General features: G+C 37.0%; 1 protein-coding gene across 3 annotated transcripts in view; it reads left to right on the forward strand.

Annotated features, from left to right (window-relative positions):
• The window catches only part of ccnd2b (cyclin D2, b), a 59,258-nt gene extending 38,792 nt beyond the window's left edge, over window positions 1–20,466 (forward strand). For 2 of the 3 annotated variants that reach the window (XM_017302662.1, XM_008400494.2), the window contains 4 exons: window positions 5,249–5,464; window positions 9,692–9,851; window positions 13,462–13,610; window positions 17,975–20,466. In XM_017302662.1, the coding sequence (XP_017158151.1) occupies window positions 5,249–5,464; window positions 9,692–9,851; window positions 13,462–13,610; window positions 17,975–18,139 (690 nt within the window). In that variant the 3' untranslated portion in view covers window positions 18,140–20,466. Of the gene's footprint in view, window positions 1–3,222; window positions 3,658–5,248; window positions 5,465–9,691; window positions 9,852–13,461; window positions 13,611–17,974 lie in introns of those variants that run through there. The other variant, XM_017302660.1, reaches the window with a different exon arrangement.
• Window positions 20,467–21,331: the final 865 nt, after the last annotated feature.

Below are 21,331 nucleotides of genomic sequence, written 5' to 3' on the forward strand. Positions count from 1 at the left end.
TGAAAAAATACTGTCCAGTCACATGAGTTCATTATTTCATATTGTAGACATATGAAATAATGTAGACATATTACAGGTGAAATGAGACGTATTTAATCTAAATATGATTAAATTATCATACGATATTATGCAGATTGTCTACAAATGAAACCTCAGTAGTTTGAGGTTTTTTTGTAGTGAATGTGAACTTTATATTGGCTACAAATGTCAAGCAACTAAGTCAATAATTAACTGAAAAGTATTTGCATGTCCTCTTCCGGAGCAGGTTGGCTTTTCAGATAAGAAATATTTGCGCGCCTCCCGGCCAATCAATGTCCTGAGAAAATGAAGAACAAAATGCTGCATGGACAGTGAGAGTTTCCTGTCTTTGGTTTCTCACAGACTTCCACGGTTACCTTTGACTTTTACTGAAAAGCATCTTCATGAGAGACATCTCAGCTGAACTGACACATAAAGCTACCTAGAGCAGAGAATGAATACTCAAAAGACATTAAACATTGGGAAGTAAGCGTATTTATTTATGCTTTCTTAAATCCCACTTGTATTTTCAGAGTAGATGAGTGTACATAGTGTAAATGCATTGGGATCTTGAAAGAATGAATCAGATTCAAAGGTCAACTAACAAGCTTTATGTAACAACATTGAACCTAGATGAAATAATTTACTTTATTGGGTTGATATTTGTCTTTATTTCTTGCTTTTTTTGTCGAAACAGGAACTGTTAAACATATCTGGAGTCTAAAAACTCAGAATGACATTCCAAGTTAATGAACAGCTTGGTACAGACCAGTGTGAGCTGCAAAATTAATACTATTATTACTTTAAAAAAATTAGTTGATAACACACTGGATAAATTGAACGTTGTTTGGAGTCTCTGGTCTGGAACAGCATCAATCAGCTAAGGAGGTTTTACCTTAGAAGTCGACCTCGGTCATCCACACCCAACTTAAGATTGTTTAATTTGGAAAACCATTGGTATGTGCTAAATATTGTTGCCAAGAGACAAGGCTAACGCCAATTAGCCACACCAGCTGATGACTTAAATTTGTAAGCATTCAAGAACTGTAAAAATGGGAAGGGATGGTACAGTTACAGCAACGATTTAAGGAGTTACAAATCAACAAAAAAGCCAATTAACAGTTTAATCTGTCTCTATTACCTCAGTTTATTAATAAGGATCCGTTGCAGGTTAAAATGAGTCAGAAGTGTTGTTCCATTTGTACCTGGAAGTCAAAATTTCTGAGTTGTAGGTTGGAAAAAATCAAGTGAAATTGAAAGAATTGGAATTTGTTGCTGGGAAGTTGAAAATTTTTCACCTGCACCTCAAAATCCAATATGGCTTCCACACATAAAATGCACTGATATCTGCAACACTTCCTTCAGACATTTTTGATGGTTTTTATCAGAAATTGCACCGCACAGAATCTATGTAGAGAGGAGCACTGTCACTGGTTGTATTGCTAAAAGTAGACTGCTAACATGGTTATCTTGGCAACTGGGTATATAATAGGTCTTGGACGGACAGATCCAACTTAATTGTGTTTTATTTACAACTCTTGTTCCAAAACCAGCGATAGTAATGTGTTCCTTTGCATTTTACGGATTCGAACAGTGTAGAGACGTGTTGAGTATTGTCGTGGAAAAAAAAAAACTTTAACAAGAGTCTGGATGAGAAGAAATAAGAAATATATTAAAACCTTGCAAAGCGAGAACAGAAATATAGAGTCAAAGGAGTCTGTCAGTCTGCTCTGACCAACAGTGGATCTTCCTGTTATAGGTTCTGGTCAGAGACGAGAGACTTGATTGGACAATAGGTGTGAATCCCTGATTGTTATGTATCAGGGATTTTGTGGAGCCCAGCACAAATGGTCTGGCCATTTGTCTATTGTTAAGGAAAGGGGGTTGTACTTTAATGCTAAAGAGGGCAGATAGGTCATGGGTTGGGGGAGTAACACTTAGATAGTCTTCAGAATCAACGACGTCTCCTGCTGTTAAATGGCACTGTGGATGTCTATAGGAGAGCAGCTTGATGAGTCTCATGATGAGATCATTCAGACACATGATCTCATCATCAGACACAATCTAAAGCACAACAGGGGTGAGGAGCACATCATAAAATTTTCCATTACAGCATCATAGGTGGTGTTTAAGTGATTTAATGAGATATAAACCAACATCAGTACACCTGTACATTAATAACCATGCTGGACTCAATTTGTTTGCATTTTTTCAGCTAAAATTTCAGTTTCTTGTTGGACTTCAACTGAAATTACACTGAAAGTTGGAAAGTCAAAGTTTTTCCATATAAACAAACATGGCTGCCAGGCACATAAAAACTCTGATACCTGCAGCAGCAACATGATTCAGATGGTTTGTGTCTTGTTTGTGAAATAATTTATATAAATATGGTTTTACAGTATGTATATGTTAAATAATGCCAGATATTTTGGAGCATTTACATTAAGTCGTAGTTAATATGCATCTTGGAGGGAGAGACACAGTTAAAGCACTGAAAAATAAGGCCAAGTTTATCATCTATAGAAGGTGTACATTCATTTGTTGCCAGGAAAGTATGACAAAGGTTACAAGAGAAGAAAACAGAGGGAACATAAAGCTGAAAATCTTAACGGTTCAAAAATAGAATTGAGATTATTTTACTCTATTTAAAAATCTAATCTAATTATTGGCATATTTTTAGATTAAAATGGCCATTTTTATTTCAGTTTGTATTGTATTTTATTTTTATGCCATGTGATTTTCTTTTTTTTCCCCTTTTTTGCACTTTATTGTATCTATTACTGTGTTTTATTTTTGTATTTTATATTATTTAATTTATTTTTCTTATTATTTGTTATTATTTCTGTTGTATTATTATTTATGAATAATTGCAGCTTATTATTTAAATTATATTTTTGTTATTTTTTTGTTGTTTTTTAATGTTGTTTTGCCTTTAAATTATAGGAGGTGACCTGGAGTTTCAAGAAAGGTGCTTACAAAAAAATACAGCATTATTTTTTCTACATTTTTGTCCAATTTATTTACTGATATGTGCATGAAATAATTTATTTATTTATTATGCTTATTTGATATTTTATTTTATTTTTGTTTTATTATTTTTTACTTTATTAGATGTTTTTTTGTGTATCTTGATTTGCTTTTATTTTGTTTTTTCATAAGACCGGATATCCCGTATACGGCTTTTACTTTGAAGGTGTCTCCGGAAGTTGTGCGTCGCTGTAGCTGCGTCCTCTGCCTGGAGGAAGGAGCAGACCCGAGAGGCAGCAGGTCGGGAGAGAACCTCGTTGCCTCAGCCTCATGCTTCGTCTCGGGGACTTCTGCTGCTCCGGTCGGCTGACGACGTTATTATAACAATATTTATTTATTATTATTTTTTATTTCTATCACTTTAATCACACAAAAGCAGGAGAGAAGCGGTGGAAGAGCAGAAAGGGGGCCCTAGTCATGGAGCTGTATTGCCTGGAGTCAGACACAGCCGTGAAAGCCCAGCCTGACCCAAACATCCTCTATGATGATAGAGTGCTGCAGAGTTTATTAACTATTGAGGACAGTTTTTTACCTCAGTGTTCGTATTTCCAGCGGGTCCAGAAGGACATTCAGCCTTATATGAGGAGAATGGTTGCAGGCTGGATGCACGAGGTTGGTGGGAACTTTAAAGTTTAGCTAACTTGTGTCGCGTTTATTTGCATGTTTTAGCTAAATGTGGCTTGAAAAACAGAGATGCAGTTCAAAGAATAGCTGTTCTTGGTGTTAACCTGTTTTACAATTGAATGAGAGTGACTCACCAAAGGCGTGGGGGAGTCGGAAATTCCAGAAAAATCAGCCTCAATGCGCTTAGCTACTTATTTACATTAGTTTACAGCCACACTGTTGGGAATTTTTGCTTCATACCGAGCTCAGACGACAGCTAAAGAGTTTATCTTAATTTACATAATCGAAAATCTGGTATTTTCCACGTTCACTAATTATTACGAATTTTTAAAGGTGACTCAAGCTGCAAGCCATGAAGCAGGCAGAGCCGCTTTCAGTTTTGTGAACAGAAATATGTCGATTTTATTCAACTTTCATTCGATTCGACCGTCGGAAACAATTCGATTGGGTGTTTTATTTGCATCTAAAAGACTTTTGGGGGATTTATCTATCCTCGTTTTTATTAATGGAGAAATCGACAATGAGGAAGAGGATTCGAAAAACGAGAAGGGGGTTGCAGAACGACTTCCTACTGAGCTAATTTGCTTGATTTTTTTTTTTTTTTTGTGTGCCTTTCATTCAGTAAAATGGTGTGGAAATTAGCGATTTGACCTTGAAAAAGAAAATACCCCAATTATCTGCATGCAAGTCCTCTTTAAACCTATTTGTGAACAGGCCATGCATAAGTTATTACATGTTCTCGTTAGAAATCAGTAAAAACTTAAAACACTTATTTAGTTTTGAAGTGCAGAATGATAAATTCAAAATCTTGTTTTCTGTTTTTACATACGAACTATGAAAAATTAAAAATAGATTTAATCTTTTTATATTTAAAACAATAAATATCAAACAACAACAACGAAATGGCCCATTTTCTTATTGTAACAACTGTTTTTACTAGTGTATGTTCTTCAACATGTGACGTCACTTTTTGCATATATTCTCATTGGGCCCACAAAGCATATCAAAATATGAAGTTTGAAGTTAATCAAAAAACTGGATCAATTATTTTATATGTTAAAGTTTCATCAAGTCACATTTGGGGTTTTTTTTCCCCATCAGTTCTGGGGAAATATTTGCCCAGAAAATTTCAGGTTTTAATGTAGAATATATATATATATATATATATAATATAGTTTTTCTTCTTGAAGACATAATGCTTTGCTCTGATTCAGTTTTTTTTCCTGATCCTTCTTCGGGATTTGTTCACCATTTGTAGTAACTTGTTTGAGTTTTTAAGCAGGGAACATTTAAAGCAACCGATATCTTAAAGTTTGCCTCTAGTGGAAGTAATCTGAATTACACTTTGATTGAAGAACGAAAAGCGACTTCACTTTCAAACCAAATGCTATGTCACACAACTTCACTGCAGAATTTGTTACATTTTTAAGACATCATTAACCATCTAGATTGCTGAATATTTAAACCCAGTTGATTTTCTTTTAGAGTAGTCAACACTAAATTTAATTCAGCTGGATTTGTCTTTTTAAAAAAGCCCTTCTAAAGTTTCTTCTTCTCTGTTAAATTCCTGTCATTCCAGGTTTGTGAAGAGGAAAACACCAACCAAGACGTCTTCCCTTTAGCCATTAATTATTTGGACAGATTCTTAGCAGTGATGCCTACAAGAAAAAACTATTTGCAGCTCTTGGGAGCTGTGTGCATCTTCCTGGCCGCCAAGCTGAAGGACTGCAGGCCGCCATCAGCGGAAAAGCTCTGCGTGTACACAGACAACTCCATTACACCCCGAGAGCTGCTGGTAAGAACCAAGGTTTCATTCATTCATCCATGCATTCATGTGAGCCTTTAAAAATGCAGCATCACATTCTTTTTTTGGAGATTTTTATAATGCTAATGGCTGAATGAGTCTCACAGGAAGTATCCAGTTTTCATCACAAGTGAAACTGTGCAACACAGCCACATCTGTGCTGTGCATTCATGCAGACTGCAGAGGCGTGTGATGCCATCTAGTGCCAACACTGCAATATAACAGAGTTTTATCATTGCAGTTCTCTCAGTTTTTGCTGTTTTTATAGTTTTATTTTAACGCAAAACATTTTTTGTGTTTAATCTTTTGTTTTGAATAGATGCAGGGACTATTTTTAACAAGAAAATGGCCGTTAGGAGATGACAGATTGAAGTAGAGGTCGTCTGAGCTGTTTTTAGAGCTCAGGAAGCGAGAACACCAACAGCAAAATCTCTTTACTGCTCATCTTGCAATCACTGATCTTTCTTTTAACGTAAGCACGTAAAATTTGGGTTATGCACAGGAAACCCACGCAAATGTGAATGGTTACCGGCGTCCGAGGTGACAGAGACGCTTTTGGAAGAGCGCCAGCGGGGACGGCCCCCGCCTTATGTCGGGGTTTCACTGCTTACTACGTTTGCTTTGTAGGGGATTTGTTTCACCATAGGGGAAGTTACAAGTCACACGTATCTGCTTCTGATCATCGCTATGTTTAAATGTTGAGTAGTTTTATTTGGAGTTAGCTGTGTAGTTTCTAGTTCTGATTTTAGCAAATTAAATTAAAATATTTTCCTTTGGCTTGTGCTGCTAATTAGCCATCTTGGTTGGAAACGTCTGAAGATGTCTGCCGGCTGTTAGATGTTTGGCCTTCAGACTAATAAAGGAAAGAAAGATGGATGCTTTTGTTTTTACATTTAGCACATTTAAACATCACAAACTGTTCCATCAAGACATTCCTGAAAGCTTGTTCTGTCTTGTGACGGTGTTTTGCACTCAGCTAGCTGTTTTCATGGAAACATTAAAGCTTCAGTTCTTTTAACACACCAAGTTAATTATTCTGGTTTACTCAATCTATAGCCAAAGAATGCAAGCAGCTAATTTAACAATCAGCCATAAATGATCAGAGGCGACTCTGATTTCATCCACTTTCACTATGTTTTATAAACATGGAAGCCATATTGGATTTTGAAGTGTTGGTGAGTAACCTCCAAGTGTTTATTCTGTTTATACCAGATAAATATATTTCTTTACTGTTCAGAAGAAAGTATTTGTTTTTTGCTGTTCTGCTCTCCTTTATGATGCACCAATCCACTTTTTCCACTTTCGATACTGATATCTGAGGTTTAGTATCGGTTGATACCGATCCGATGCAGAAAACTGTGCTGAATTGATGCAACGTTTCTTTTTTAAGCACGGAGATAAATTTACTGAATTGCAGATTTATTTTATAACTTTACACCAGAACAGCATACTTAAATACGCCAATAGTCTCAAAAGTTTGGTTAAACATGTAAAGAAAACTTTCATTTATTCAATCTGTTAAATTAGGACTAAAACTGTCAATTTAAAATGAGTAATAAAGAAGCTGAAACTGACAAACAATAACTTTACTACATTGGTCAAACGTGAAAAATAAGCTGCAACAAACCTTTCAAATGGTTCAAAACAACGTAAAATAAATAATAAAGCAAGACGTCACTCAGCATAAAGCATAGAATTAAACTGAATAGATTTGCCCTTATTGCCACCAGTACTCGAACTAGAATTGTTTTAAAATATTGGGATCGATACAGACATTAATATCGTATCAGTGCATCTCTACTTTCCTTGCAGTTTGCTAACCGTAATTTTAAAACCGCATGCATTACATTAATAAACGTGTTTATGAGGTTTTCCTTTAGTTGGGAAGCCATTTATATGTCTTGTAAGAATACGGAAAGTGCAGTAGCCTTCTTTCAGCCAGCTGACCAGCAGTGTGCACCTACAGGTCACAGAGGGAAAGCGCTGATTGTTCTGTGCTCCGTATAGCATGATGGAAACTTTCACTTTTTATGAAACTGTAAATCATTAAACCTTTGGTTTAGCTTAATACGGGAAACTTAATGGTATAAAGGCTGCACTTTAGTATATTGTTTATACCAGTGAGAGTCTTTAGTGGACTATGGTTTTTCTTCTTGAAGAAATGCAAACAAAAATGGAGTAGCATAAATTTTTAGTGGTTGTAGGATTTCTCTTTGTCTCTTCTAAAAAAACCACGAGATATCTCACCAACTAGCGCTAGACTAGCGCATTTGTTTTGGGTTTTTTTTTACCCAGAATGCTCTGTGCTTTAGTACACTTCCTGCTTTTGCACGGGTCTCCGGTCCACTTGGCATTCACATATATACTTGAATCACATCAGAGTTCACTTTAATTGAACTGAGCCCTAGGATTTTAGTCGGACTAGAGTTTGTTTTTTGGTCTGCATCAGAATTTGATTGTGCGTTCACACCTCCCCAAACTAACCAGACTTTCTAGACAAACCAGTGTGAGCCCTGATTAATGAAGGCCACTAATACCAGAAGACATAAAAAACCATCAACAAGTAGACGTCCATTTCAGTTGCATATTAACCAATCAGAAGCTTGCTGACCCGTGACATCATCTTCTGACTCTTTTAAAGTGGTTTAATCTTAGTGTATATAAACGTCTTTGAAGAAAGTCATTTTTATATAAACATATAGTGTTAATATACCATAACAGTGGTAAAATTTTGAAAACACAAGATAATCATTAATGATCCATTTCTAATCTTGATACTGAAAGTTAAAGAGACGATTGAAAGGTTGGTAAATCTTTCATCTCAGAGCGCAGCAAAGCGGAGAGACAGGAAATTAAAAGGTGAGAATGCGTAGACCTGTTTTGCTGCTACAAAGACCGACTGTTGCCTGTGCAGTGTGAACTCGTTGTAGCTGCTTGAGGCTTGTGACAGGAAGCTCGGCGCTCGCTGTCTCATTGGCAGGGCCTCTAAGCAGGGCAGAGCTCGTCACATGCCGGCGATATGAACACAAAGGATGCGAGGAATGAGAAAGGCACGCAGATAATAAGACACAGTGAGGAGAGATAAAATGAAGAAATGTTACTCATCTTACAGAGCTATTTCCTCTGGGAATAAGGACTGGCTGTGATCTTTTTCATGGTCAATGAAGTCATGGCAGCACGCCACTGGAGCCCGACTAGGTGGATTTTGTCTAGAATAACAGTTTTAAAGGGGTCATGTAATGCAAAATTCACATTTTGAACTTTTTTACGCTTCCGTTTGGAAGCGTAAAAACTTCTAAAAGTGTAAGAACAGCCCAAGCACTTAAAAGTAAAACAGCCAATTTTTTGGCAATAAGTTGGTGTTTTTTGGTGACAAAAATATTCGGAATGTAAAGTCACAAGTCAGCAGGCACTGCGCCATTACCTAGCAACCCCACCCTGTCACCTAGCAACCAAAGCAGATCTCGAGCCCGTTTGGTCAGGTGGTCTTAATAAGCAGTTAAGCTATTGATGAGTAATTAAATGAGCTTGATGATATCTATTCTGATGATTTTTGAAATATGTTTTGAAGGAGAATTTTGTTTCAAATTCAACTCAAAAATACTTTGTTTATCCCAAAGGAAAATTAAATGTAAATTCAAAATTCTTCAGTTATTGTAGATAGTTATTATTACAGAAATGTCATGATACTTTTTTGTTTATGGTTTCTATTGTGTTTTTATTTCCATTTTATTTTATTGCATCTTATTTTGAATATTTAAAATGCCTTCCAATTCCAGTGTTAAATGTTTTCTACAATATTAAAGTTTAGTAGTCTTACATTATTACCCGATTACCATTGAAACAATAGTGTCATTGTTTATTGCAGTTATTCCTGGGTCAATCTATTAGTATTGTTTGCGTTGCACAATGGCTGCTGGAAAAGACAAGTGTTTTGTTGTTGACTTACCATCCAGAAACCACTTGCCACATTTTTGCTGGTTGTACAGGAGGCTCCACTTCTGCTTTTTACAGATGTATGGTTGTACAGTTGCACATCTGTTTGGAACCATTTTCACGTGCGAGTGTTCAGAAAGCTCATTCCTAAGAATTATTTTGTGCAAAATGTAACAAATATGTGTTTTATCGCCCACAGACCTAATCTAACCTGTTCAGAAAGCACAGTAAGTCACCTTTAACCGCCTGTTTTGTGTGTGTGTGTTTTTTTTTCTGCTTTAGGAGTGGGAACTGGTCGTCCTGGGGAAGTTGAAGTGGAACATGGCCTCAGTTATCCCCAATGATTTCATAGAGCACATCATGCGCCGCCTGCCCCTTCCCAAAGACAAGCAGGCGATGGTCTGCAAACACACGCTGACATTCATCGCCCTTTGTGCCACAGGTACCCTCCTCTCTGTTGCTTTTTGTTTCTCACACGTTTGCACGTTCAGTTTGCTGCCAGAATATTCCCACAGATCCAAACATTCTCGTGGAGTGAGTCATCTGTGACGACTCTTGTCTCTGCAGGCTGATTTATCTTCCGCCTTGTTCTTCTTCACAGCCGCTTAAAGCGTTCGTCCATGTTTCTCCGTTAATATCTGATCTGTGCTGGGATTGTAATTATTCCACAAGCTCTGCTCCGGCTCTGGCCGTCCTGTGTTGTTTGTTGACAGGGAAGCTTCCAGGTTTAAAGAGTCAGGCTGATCTTCCTTCCTCCTCCCATCCTGGCCTCATGTCCAAAATAAACTCTGAAAGCTGCGGGGAGAAAACGTCCCCCCTTAGGCCTTTCCTTTATACTTTCATGGGATTCTTGTTGCCTATACTTGGAATCCCTCTAATATTTTCATATCCTGGAAAGAAATGCTACTTCATGATCATCTAATCGGCATAATATGTAGGAGGATGTCACAAGACGGCCTCTGCAGCTAATTCGATGAAGGAAACAAAACAAGGAAGGTCACCTGGGTGCGATAAAATCCCTCACAAACGTCAGCGTCTCTTTTAATGAGTCTCATGCCCCGCTCGGCTCTGCACAGCTTTCTGTGTCACTTCTTTATGCATTTGGGTGTGTTTCAGCGGTTGCTTCTGCTATTCATAAGCAGCTGCTCGTATCAAAGCACAAAGCAGCCGCAGTGGGGGGAAAAAAGGGGAAGCCTGCTGCGGTTTAGCTGTAATGTAAATGTTTGGAGTTTTATACAGAATGGAGATGTTATTCTTATATTGGTCGCAGCTCCTCCTTTATGGACAGCTGGACTGGACGGTTTAATTAAACCCATCAGTAAAACTTCTTCTCTTGACATGTTCTGCTGCAGGTAATGGACTGCCTTAAGTTTACATCTGTACTGTTAGTTCACAGAAATGGACTTTAGAGAATGAGAAACAAGAAGTAAGAAAACTGTTGACCTGCTGGTGTGAACATCAGATTGTTACAGCACATTGCACAACTGTTCACACCCTTTGACCTCTCGCGTTCTGTCACATTTCAACCAAAACCCCGACGCATTTTTTAAAATTATTTGCGGATAAAAAAATGTGCGTTTGTTTTTGGTATTTTTGAGATCAATATATTAACCACTGCCATATTTGAGTATCCATACGGCTCACAATGACACTTAACTTGAAATTATAACATTTTAAATAATCACTTCATGTTTTAAAATATTGATGCAGGTCTTTAATAGTTTTTATTTTTTTCTGTAATATTTCCATTGTATTTTCACAAAGAATGATAATAAAAGTGCCAGTAATATTTTATTTTATTATTTTATTTATTTATTGCATTTTCCATCCCACAAAAATAGAACATTGATCCTCCTTTATTCTAAAAATAGAAATAAAATTCTGTCAAAAATAAGTGGATATTGTCTAAATTTGAGTTTTTCTTCAGAAAGTAAAAGTGGAACTAGTACCAGAATTATGTATTTAAATCCAGCTCCTATATATTGCTATTGATATTTTCTCTAGAAAATAACCAAAAATACTTTTATTTTTTCATTTGTGATGATGTTTATTCTCTAAAAAACCTTTTGCAGTACATCTGTATTTGCACTGAGTCGCAGGGCTCAGAATTGCATAAGAGAAATTTTAAATTGTTTTAGGTTTGAATGAGCTGAGAAGGGATTTCACTTCATCCAACCAGGTCTGCTTTAGTTAAAGTTTCTCAGACTTGCATGTGGACTCAGGGGAGTCATGCCTGGAGCTCATTGCACAGCGAGTGGGAGAAATTCCTGCTCTGCTTTTGCAATCAGAGCGGAGGTTTCTAAGAAGGAAAACCCACACAGGTTTGTTTTAGCTGCGTCTGTTGAAATCCAGACTGTGGGAAAAATCCGGAGCGTTCACATCGGAGATGATGCTGTAGGGCTGGGCGATAGGGCTAAAAATTAAAATCTCATAACAGATCCTATTTTTTTCTTGCTTTCTTTTTACAAATTACAGAAAATATTCTCAAAAAGTGACTTTTATTTCCATCATCCCCCCTGTGAGTTGGACGACGGTTACTAGGGAATTTTTGTTTAATTACGAGAATGTAGCCATAATATTAGCAAAATAAAGACATAATTTTACCAGAAAAACTGTGAAAATATTTGTTTTAATGAGAAAAAAGCTTTGAGAAAGTTATCAGGATTTGGAAAGTTATCAGGATTTGACGTGACCAACCCAGTCATTTTTCTTTTCACTTTAAAATCCTGCTACTGATAATAATTTGATGCTGATGCTAAAAGATGAAGTTCTTCCTTATCTGTAAAACTGATACCAAAGTATAACTCAACATTCCTCATGTTATTTTTTTTAATTATTATTTATGCTTTTCAAGTTAATGCTTTGTTTTCCTAGTATTACATCTTTATTCTAGTAATACTAAAACTTTATACTCGTATTCAGACCTTAAATTGACCAGAATTTAAAGCCCAAAGAAATAGAAGCTGTAAAACACGGTTGTGAAACAAGATGGCCGCCTTGGGCGTGCTGACATCACTCATTTTAAACTCGGAATCCAAATAATGAATCAAATTATGATTAATTGTAGATTAATTGTTTATTAGATTAAAATTAGTTCCAATTGATTAACTAATGACACCCGTTACTGTCTATTAGTGTTGTAGTTTGGCTGCCATCCAGGAGAGGGCACCATTGGTCTTCCTTAAGTGGAGCCAGTTGAGACAGAAACAAAGATGGCGAAATGATCCAGAGTCGTTGTAAAATGTATTTTATGCGTTTTTTTTGTGGAAACGCTTTACACGCTAATTGAGTTATTGAGTTTCATAATGTTTATTGTTTTTAATTTAGCAAATTATAAAAAAATGTATCCCTTTATGTTATGGAAAGATGGTAGAACCCCTTCATACAAGTGATCATTTTCTTTTAAAGAAAATAGTCGCTTATCAAATTATCGATAAGATCAACCAACTTTAGATTAACTCTTTAATCAACAATGCAAAAACATTTTACCAAGTATTTTTGGTCCAGTTTGTAGTGCAAATAGCTTAGTACACTAGAAATGAGGCAAAACTAACTTATAAGAAACTTTTCATCAAGATTTAAGAGCTTGTTTTTAGTCAAGTCTTAATATTGATGGAAAAAGTACTAGTTCATCGGCAAGAAGTTAATGTTGGTGTCAAAAACCTTCGGAATGTAACGGCACTGCGCTGTTACCTAGCAACCCCACCTTGTCACCTAGCAACCTAAGCAGAGCTCCAGATTACTTAACTTAGAACATGGGAGAAATATTTGGTACTTTCTCATCAATATTAAGGAATTATTGACTTGTATCAAGCTTGTATTTCTTGTTGAAAAGTTACTTGCGAGATAGTTTTGTTTTATTTCAAGCGTTCCAAGATGTTTGCACTAGAAACCAAACCACAAATACTTTGTAAAATGTTGTTTTTGTGGTGACTAACTTGCATCCCTGAATAATGGAAACCCAAGTAGCGGGTTGGTCGATTTATCGTCCATCCCTGTGATTGCATCACTTCCACCTGCTGCAGTTTCATTCAAACACCTTTCCTTGACAGACGACCGTCTCGCCATGAACCCTCCTTCCATGATCGCCACCGGCAGCATGGCGGCTGCGATCTGCGGCCTCCAGCTGGACCACAGCGACCAGAGGCTGAGTCGGGACAACCTGACCGACCTGCTGGCCAAGATCACCAACACTGAAGTGGTAAGCGTCGCACCAAGGCAACAGTTATTAGCTGGGATTGCAATATCGCACGCAAGCAGCATAAAAGAGTCTTCAGTAAACAACAGTGACGACTTGAGTCGCAGCAGACTGAAGCGATTTGCTCTTCATGGAGAGAGAGAGCGTTCTGGTTGCTGGTCGGGTAGCCAGACTGCTGCTATAAAGAGCAGCGGCTGGGGGAATGTCTTCTTAAAACTCAGAGCCCACATTCTTGTGGTGGGACGCATGCAGTTTCTTTGCATGCCTCCCACTTTAGCTGTGGACCCCTCCTGGTGGAGGAATATGTTTGCAATGAAGGCAAAAATTTTTTTTAAAAACGTCCTCGATGGGTGAACGTTGTCCAAACTGTCGTCGTTCTGTGAATCTGAGCAGAAACTAACGCGAATCTGAAGCTTGGGCAGTAATTAAGACCATGCCGTGTTTTTTATGCCGTCTCTGAAGGTTTGGGCTTTTCTTTGACCGATTTCCGGGTTTTAATCAGTCAGACGTTCACCAATCCATCTGGTGGACTTTATTGTCGTCCGTCCACTTTTTCCTCCAGGAATCTGTCTTTTTGTCCATCCAACAGTCCGTCCTCAGTTTGTGTCTTTGCCTTTCTTTCTGTTCATTATTCATCCAACTAGCTTTCCTTCTTTCTTTCGTCCATTTTGTCGTTTGTTTCCGTCTTTTTCTTTCGTCCTGTTTTAGTTTTTTTGTCCTACCTTTCATCATATCTTTTTTGTTCCTTCTTTGTCCTTTTTTTCTTTTGTCCATTGTTCTTTCGTCGTTCTCTCCATTTAGTCTTTCTTCCTTTTGTTCTTTTGTACATTTTTTTTCATCCTATGTTTACGTTCTCTCTTTCGTCATTATTTTTTAGTTTTTTGTCCTTTTTGCTTTGGTCCTTTCTTTCACTCTTTTTGTTTTTTGTACTTTCATTCTTTCTTTTGGTTTTTCATCCTTTCTTTTTGGTTTTCCATTGTTCTTTTCATTCTTCTTTTTGTTACGTTTTTCTTTCTCATTCTTTCTTTTTGTTTTTTATCCTTTCTTTGTCCTTTTGGCTTTTTGTCCCCTTTTTTTCTTTTTTTTGGTTTTTCATCGTTTATTTTGTCCTTTCTTTCATCTTTTTCTTTGGTTTTTCACTCTTTGTCTTTTGCCCTTTGTTCTTTCTATCCTTCTTTTAAGCTTTTCTTCCTCTCATTCTTTCTTTTTGGTTTTTCGTCCTTTTTGTATTCTTTGGCTTTTTGCTCTTTTTTGTCCTTTTTTCGGTTTTTCATCCTTTTTTTTACCCTTTCTGATCTTTCTCTTGTTCTTCCTCCTCTCCTCCTTTGAGTGACTGATCTCTCCGTTGTTTTTTAATCGTCTCTAACCTTAATGAATGGACAGCTCTGGCGTTTATGAATCGCTTGTCGAGGTTTTAATTAAATATCAGTTTTCTGCAGCAGTCTCTGTAAGCTACCACATAAACCACAGCCATTGTTTTATTCCAACAATATTTGGTGATAGGCTCTAAACAGTGTTAAAATCAACACAAACGTTGTTGTCTCCAGGCTTGTGGTTGCGTTGCTACGGTTACGTGGGCCCCCCAGCACCGCCGTCATAACAAGCGCCCCCGACTGCAGCCCATCGGGTTCCAATTATTGGTGCGTTTTAGAGGAATGCTGGCCTTTTTTCTCTTTTTTTGCGAGCTTCGGCTCGTTCTTTAAGGTTCAGACCTCCCACATCTTCAGACCTGCAGCAGCAGGCGGGGGGCGAACGACGCAGAAAGGATCTTCTTTCATAGCAGAAGTTTTCCAAAAACATCCGGTCCCACTGTCCTGCGTTCTGTTTTAGGCCCAAACTGTGAGGGGTCAAAGTTCAGTGGGTCAAAGCCATTTCCTCTAGGCCTCCACATGAGACTGAGCGCCTTAAACCCAAAGTACTTGAGGAACGAGACTCATAGTTTACTTCTGCTCATCTTATTCATTCTTTCTGTCTTTCTTCTATTCTTTTGTCCTTTCTTTCTTTGTTGTTTGTCCTTTTGTTGTTTTGTTTTCTTTTGTCCCCTTTTTTTGTTCTTTTGTCCATTGTTTGTCCTTTCTTTTTTCCTTGGTTCTTTCTTTTCTTTAGCTCTTCTTTCTATTCGTTTGTTTGCTTCTATTTGTCCTCCCTTCATTCGTCCTTTTTCTTCTTTTAGTCTGTTCTTTCTTCGTTCATTTCTTCCTGTTTGAATTTTCTTCTTTTTGTTCACTTGTTTGTTCTTTCTTCACGCCCTCCTCCTTCGTTTGTTCTTTTGTTTTTGTTTGTGCGTTCCTCCTTCATTCGTTCCTCCTTTGTTAGTTCTTTTTGTTCTTTCATTCATTCTTTCCTTTCATTTGTCATTTCTTTGTTCGTTTTGGTTTTGTTTGTTCATTTCTCTTTCGTTCATTCGTTTATTCATTCTTTGTTCTTTTTTTGTTCGCTTTTTCCTTCATTCCTTCCTTTGCCCTTCATTCATTCATTCATTCATTCATTCATTCATTCATTCATTCATTCATTCATTCATTCATTCATTCTTCATTCATTTTTTGTTCTTTTCTTTGTTCCTCTTCTGTTCATTTTTTTGTTTGTTCTTCGTTCGTACCTGTCGTTTGTTCTTTTTTGTTCCGTTCTTTGTTTTTTTCTTCTTTGTCCTTCATTTGTTCTTTTTTGTTCGTTCGTCCCTTCTTCCTTCTTTCGTTCGTTCTTCATTTGTTTGTCCTTTCTTACTTCGTTCCCTTTCATTTGTTCATTCTTTCATTCATTCTTTTGTTTATTCGTTTATTTTTCCTTTCATCCTTTGTTTCGTTGAAGTGTTGAAGGAACCGTTTCCATGGTTTCAGACCCCGCTCTCTCTCCGATCCCTGACTTTCCCCGGTTTTCTCGTGCGTGGCGTTGTGGGTCATTCCTGTACCGCCGCGTCTCGATCGCGGCTTTGCTGGTGTTCAGAGTTTGCTGGTACTCATTGTTCTGGTCCTGATGGACCACCTACCTCAACACATATAATTCCCCTCCGGTATGCCAAGCATGTGAATAAAAAGGTTGAACTCGCATGACAAATAGAGCAAAATAACATCCATTTAACTGTCTGTGAACATTTGTTCAAAACTACAGACTCGTCTTTAATCATTTTTAATTTATCTTAAGTTTTTGAAAGTATAAGATTTTATTTCACTTTTATACTTCTAACCCCTTTTCTGTGTTTTTTCTGTTGGGATTTGATGTGATGGAGCAACACTTAAGTTGTGAAGCATACGCTACAAATCTTTTGTAGCGTATGCTACAAAAGATTTGTAGCAGCAAGTCCAGGGAGCAGCAGGATCACCACACTTTTCAGATTTGTTAAAATCTGAAAAGTGTGGTGTGCACTTCATTTAGCTGAAGCACGTCTTACACGCATTTACACTTGTAAAACATTTTAGATATTTCTCTTCCAGCTTTCCACTTGAGTTTATTTCATTTAGGTGTTTTCAAGGCCTGGAAAGTTCTTGATTTCTGTAAAATATCCTTAATAGTTTTGTAATAATCCAACGTTTGATGCTTTCATACACCTAATAATACAACGGATACATTTTTTTCTCACTGTCTGAAGTGAAGTCAGACCAAATTTCTCTTGTTTTATGTCAGTTATAGTTATAATTAATTTTTTGTTGTTGTGACAAAAAATCACAACAAAAAGTTGTGACTTTTTGTCTAATTCAGTTAGTTTTAATTAGTTTTTAGAGTGAATTTGCTTGATTATATTTATTACTTTATTTTTAGGTTCATTTTTATTAGTTATTGTAGTAGTTTTTGATTTTTCCTACTTTGGTTAATTTTGTAGGTGTAGAATTCAAAAAGGTCAATTCATCAGTTGGGTAATCCTCAACAGAAGAAACAATTTTCAAAAAATTTAATTATTGTTGAACAACCAGCCAACTGGTCTTTCCTCCAAACTTTTTGTGGAGTAGAGTAAATGCTGCCAGGAGAAGCTGACATAAACTGTTTTGGGAAAAATAATCTATTTCACACCAGTTCATGAAGCTAATAAATAGATTAAAATGTACAGAAACAAAGGATATTATGTGTAGTTTATGTATGTTTTAGTTCCAGTTAGTTTTTCCCTATTAATTCCCGTTTTTATTTATTTCAGTTAAAAAAAATATTTTCTTAATTTCATTTATTTTATTTTGTTTTTACTTTAGTCAGGGGCTCCTTAAAATTTGCTGTAATACAGACTGCTACAGCAGAACCTCCCTGCTCGGAGCCACCACCATCAACAATAACTCTTTGAAGAATTTTGAGTTAATCTGAGTTGCAACAACGTTTAATTTCCCTTTGGGAAGCATTTTTGAATTTGAATTGACCACTTTTGACGTTTCCTGTCGCTGCAGGACTGTTTGAGGGCGTGCCAGGAGCAAATCGAGCGTGTGCTGGCCTCCAGCCTGCAGCAGGGCCAGCAGTTTGGACCCGACAGCGCTGTCAGAGGTGGCAGCAAGTCCAGGGAGCAGCAGGATCAGTCGAGCACCCCCACGGACGTGCGCGACGTCAACTTATGAGCTCCCATCGCCGCCTGACTCGGCCGCCGCGTGCCTGCTTACCAATGAACTGACAGGAGCGAGACGCTGGAGGGAGAGAGGGGGCATTAATTGCCAGTATCTATTTTAAGTTGCCCCCTTCAGTGATGGTGCGACAATCTATGAACTTTTAGAAACTAAGAAATTTGTAGTTTTTCTCCTTTTTTTTCTTTTTTTGTTTTGTTTTTGCCCCATTCACACCTGGTTTGGGTCTTTTTTCACCTTTTTTTTGTACACATCTCTAGCTATTTAAGAAAAGAAACGGACGAATAATTATTGAAGACTTGATAGTGCCTTAGGTTCCAAAAACCTGAAAATATTTTTTCATACTTGAAAATTGCATAAATATATGAGATATACCGAATGATGTATATTTAGCCAGCATTTATAACTCTTTAACCAGCTTTAGTGAGTAGTAGTTATCGATTTACAGGAGTTTTCCTTTATTTGGAATTCCATATAGCAGTAATTAAAGCAGAGGAGTGCTACCGTAGCTAATGGCTCCATCTATCATACTGTGCACCTGTAGCACTGCTTATTATTTATGCAGAGAGGTGCTGGCTCAGAGTGGGCTGGGCCTGCTCACGGAGGAGAAATGAAACAGGTTTGAGGTCCGGAGCAGTCGCTGCTGTTGACTCCATGGAGTGGCGTTTGAATTCACCAAAGCCACGTTGTTGTTGTTGTTGTTGATGTTGTGTTCAAGCACAGTTAGGAGTGTTTAAATAGCTCAGAAGAGGCTAGCATTGATGAAAGAGTTTTAAAAAAATACGTTTTTGCAAGTTCTTCAAGGTTTTAGAGGCTGAGCGGTTTGTTGGGAAGGCGAGTCGAAAGCAAGTGGAAAGTGGTTGAAAAGTGAGCAGAATGTGGTTTGAATGAGAAAGCAAGGAGGATTTTTTTTAAGCTTTATGATGTTTCTGCAGGATTTTTGTTTTGCAGGAAATCGGCGAAATGTCGTTTTTGGGGTTTTTCTCCTGTAATCAATTACACCATTGGGCCTTTTGTAGAGAGGGCGACGTGGAACGATATCAATGCACTTTTAAAACACACTCCTTAAGTTTCGGTAAGGGGATGGTTTGTAAGGACAAGTTCGGAGGGGTCATTTGTTTTTATTCTATCTTTTTCTTTTAAGTTATTTGGGTTTTTTCTGGGCTGGATTCCCATGGGGTGAAGCATGTTGTCTTGAATGCTTTGCCTCAATTGGTGAGTAGACTTATAAAAATCACCCTCCTAATGTAAAAGTTTATAAATCAAGGCAAGCCACAGGTAGACATCAGTGCGCTTGTGTCATCCTAAACTTGAATTTATTCCATTTCCAGATTTAGACCCATTCCATTAGATCTAATAGTTACATCCTTCTGTTTTGTGTTTATTTCTTATTTCTGATCTGCAGTTAAGGCGCCCCTTTTACACGTGTAAATAACCAACAAAAATGCTTGAAATCCATGACATTTTAATCCCAAAACTGTTTGTTTGTTCTGATGCCTTTTTCGATGTGCAAAAAAAAAAAAAGCCAAATTGTTTTAAAAAAAAAAAATTGCTTTAAGGTTGAGCATGTTTAATGCTTTTATATGTTTTTTCCAAAGTAAAAAAAGAAATAATCTACGACATTCTTTGCTGCTATTAAGCTTTTTCTTTTCTAGTCTTACACAAAAATGCCTTATTGTCATTCACTTGTGTGCTGCTATATTTTAATATGTTGTGTATGTAACAAGTCTGCTTTTCTCTGTCAATGTACCAGAGGGAAAAGGAGCAGTTTGGTGCGGGACTGGAAATCTGTTTTGATCAGCATGTTTTATTCATTTATTGTTTTAATCGTTGTAATCTTTGTTCTATCTTCGTTCTGTCAATATTCTTGCTGCTTCTTATGTACCTCAGGATAATTAATTGGATAGACACAGCGAGAGGCCATCTCACAAATACCTCATCACATGTCGCATCACACAGAATGACTTCACTCCTAAATCGTCGGACGGGTTTCACTTTTTTTTTCCACCTACCAGATTCCACTGATTTTTTTTTTTTTTTAAGTGCCTCCAGCCTTCTTTAAAATGGCTAATTTTCATATCTGGTGCTAGTTAAAAATAAAAAGCCTATACTGCGTTTTATATTTGTCCGAAAAAATCCATTCGGGGAACAAGTTTGGATCAGTTCAATGAAATGCATTGTCATTTATTTTTATCGAGGTACCCATTTACTCGATTCTACAATTGTTTGCTGTGGTTGTTCATACAAATCCTTTTCCCATTTATCCCCATGTGCAACCACCTGTGTACCTCAATAATTTGTTCTAAATAAATTGGCTAAAATCACTAGTGTGGCTTGTCTTTCTGTTGTAATGTTTAGCTGCCACCAGGGGGTGCTAAAGCTGTCAGAAATAATACAATGGAGAGAGAAAAAGTGAACTGGCTTCATTATTAAAATAATAAAGGTTAACAAGTAATGCAGAGTAATGTGAGGAAGGAGCAGAAGAAGCAGAGTCTAGAGGTCAATAATCTAAAACAGGTGAATGGAAATCGAGAAGAGACGTCTGAATTTCAAAAATGGCGGCGCCAATAAACATTTTAAACCTTACTGTCCATAGACAAACGCCACTTTTACTTTGTTCAACTTAGAATTGCAGGCGCTACTTGTAACATTGATTTTAGGTGCATTTTTACACGTCTGTCCTGTAAAATAAACACGTTTTTACCACATCTTACTGCTGTTACTGCAAGAAGAAGCGGCCATATTGAATTTGAAACGCGAAGTCCGGCTTACAAGTCGTAACTGAGGGTAGTTGGAGTAGCTTCCAGTTTTCCAGTGACAGATGCGACTTCCCAATGGAGGAGGTTCCAGTTGATTTTTCCAAATGAGAAGTCGGAACTCGTATTTTGAAATAAATAAAATTACATGACCATTTAAATATTTACTAACACTTTTAATATAATTGTACCTAAGATAGTTATAAAATTGCAGAAGTATATTGTATTAAATCATTTTCCACCTGCTTAAAAAATTTGCGTATTAGAATAAATAATTACCTAGCCTTATATCCAGGGGTATCAGTACACGCAATCAATTTGTCTTACAAAGTAAGAACCAAAGTCAATAAAACTCATTAAATCGTCATAATACATAAATGTATATATTCAATTATTATTTATTTTAATTATTTATCCGTTCTTTCAAACCACA

The sequence above is a fragment of the Poecilia reticulata genome, linkage group LG23 (genome assembly GCF_000633615.1).
Source record: "Poecilia reticulata strain Guanapo linkage group LG23, Guppy_female_1.0+MT, whole genome shotgun sequence".
In the NCBI taxonomy this organism is placed as follows: Eukaryota; Metazoa; Chordata; class Actinopteri; order Cyprinodontiformes; family Poeciliidae; genus Poecilia; species Poecilia reticulata.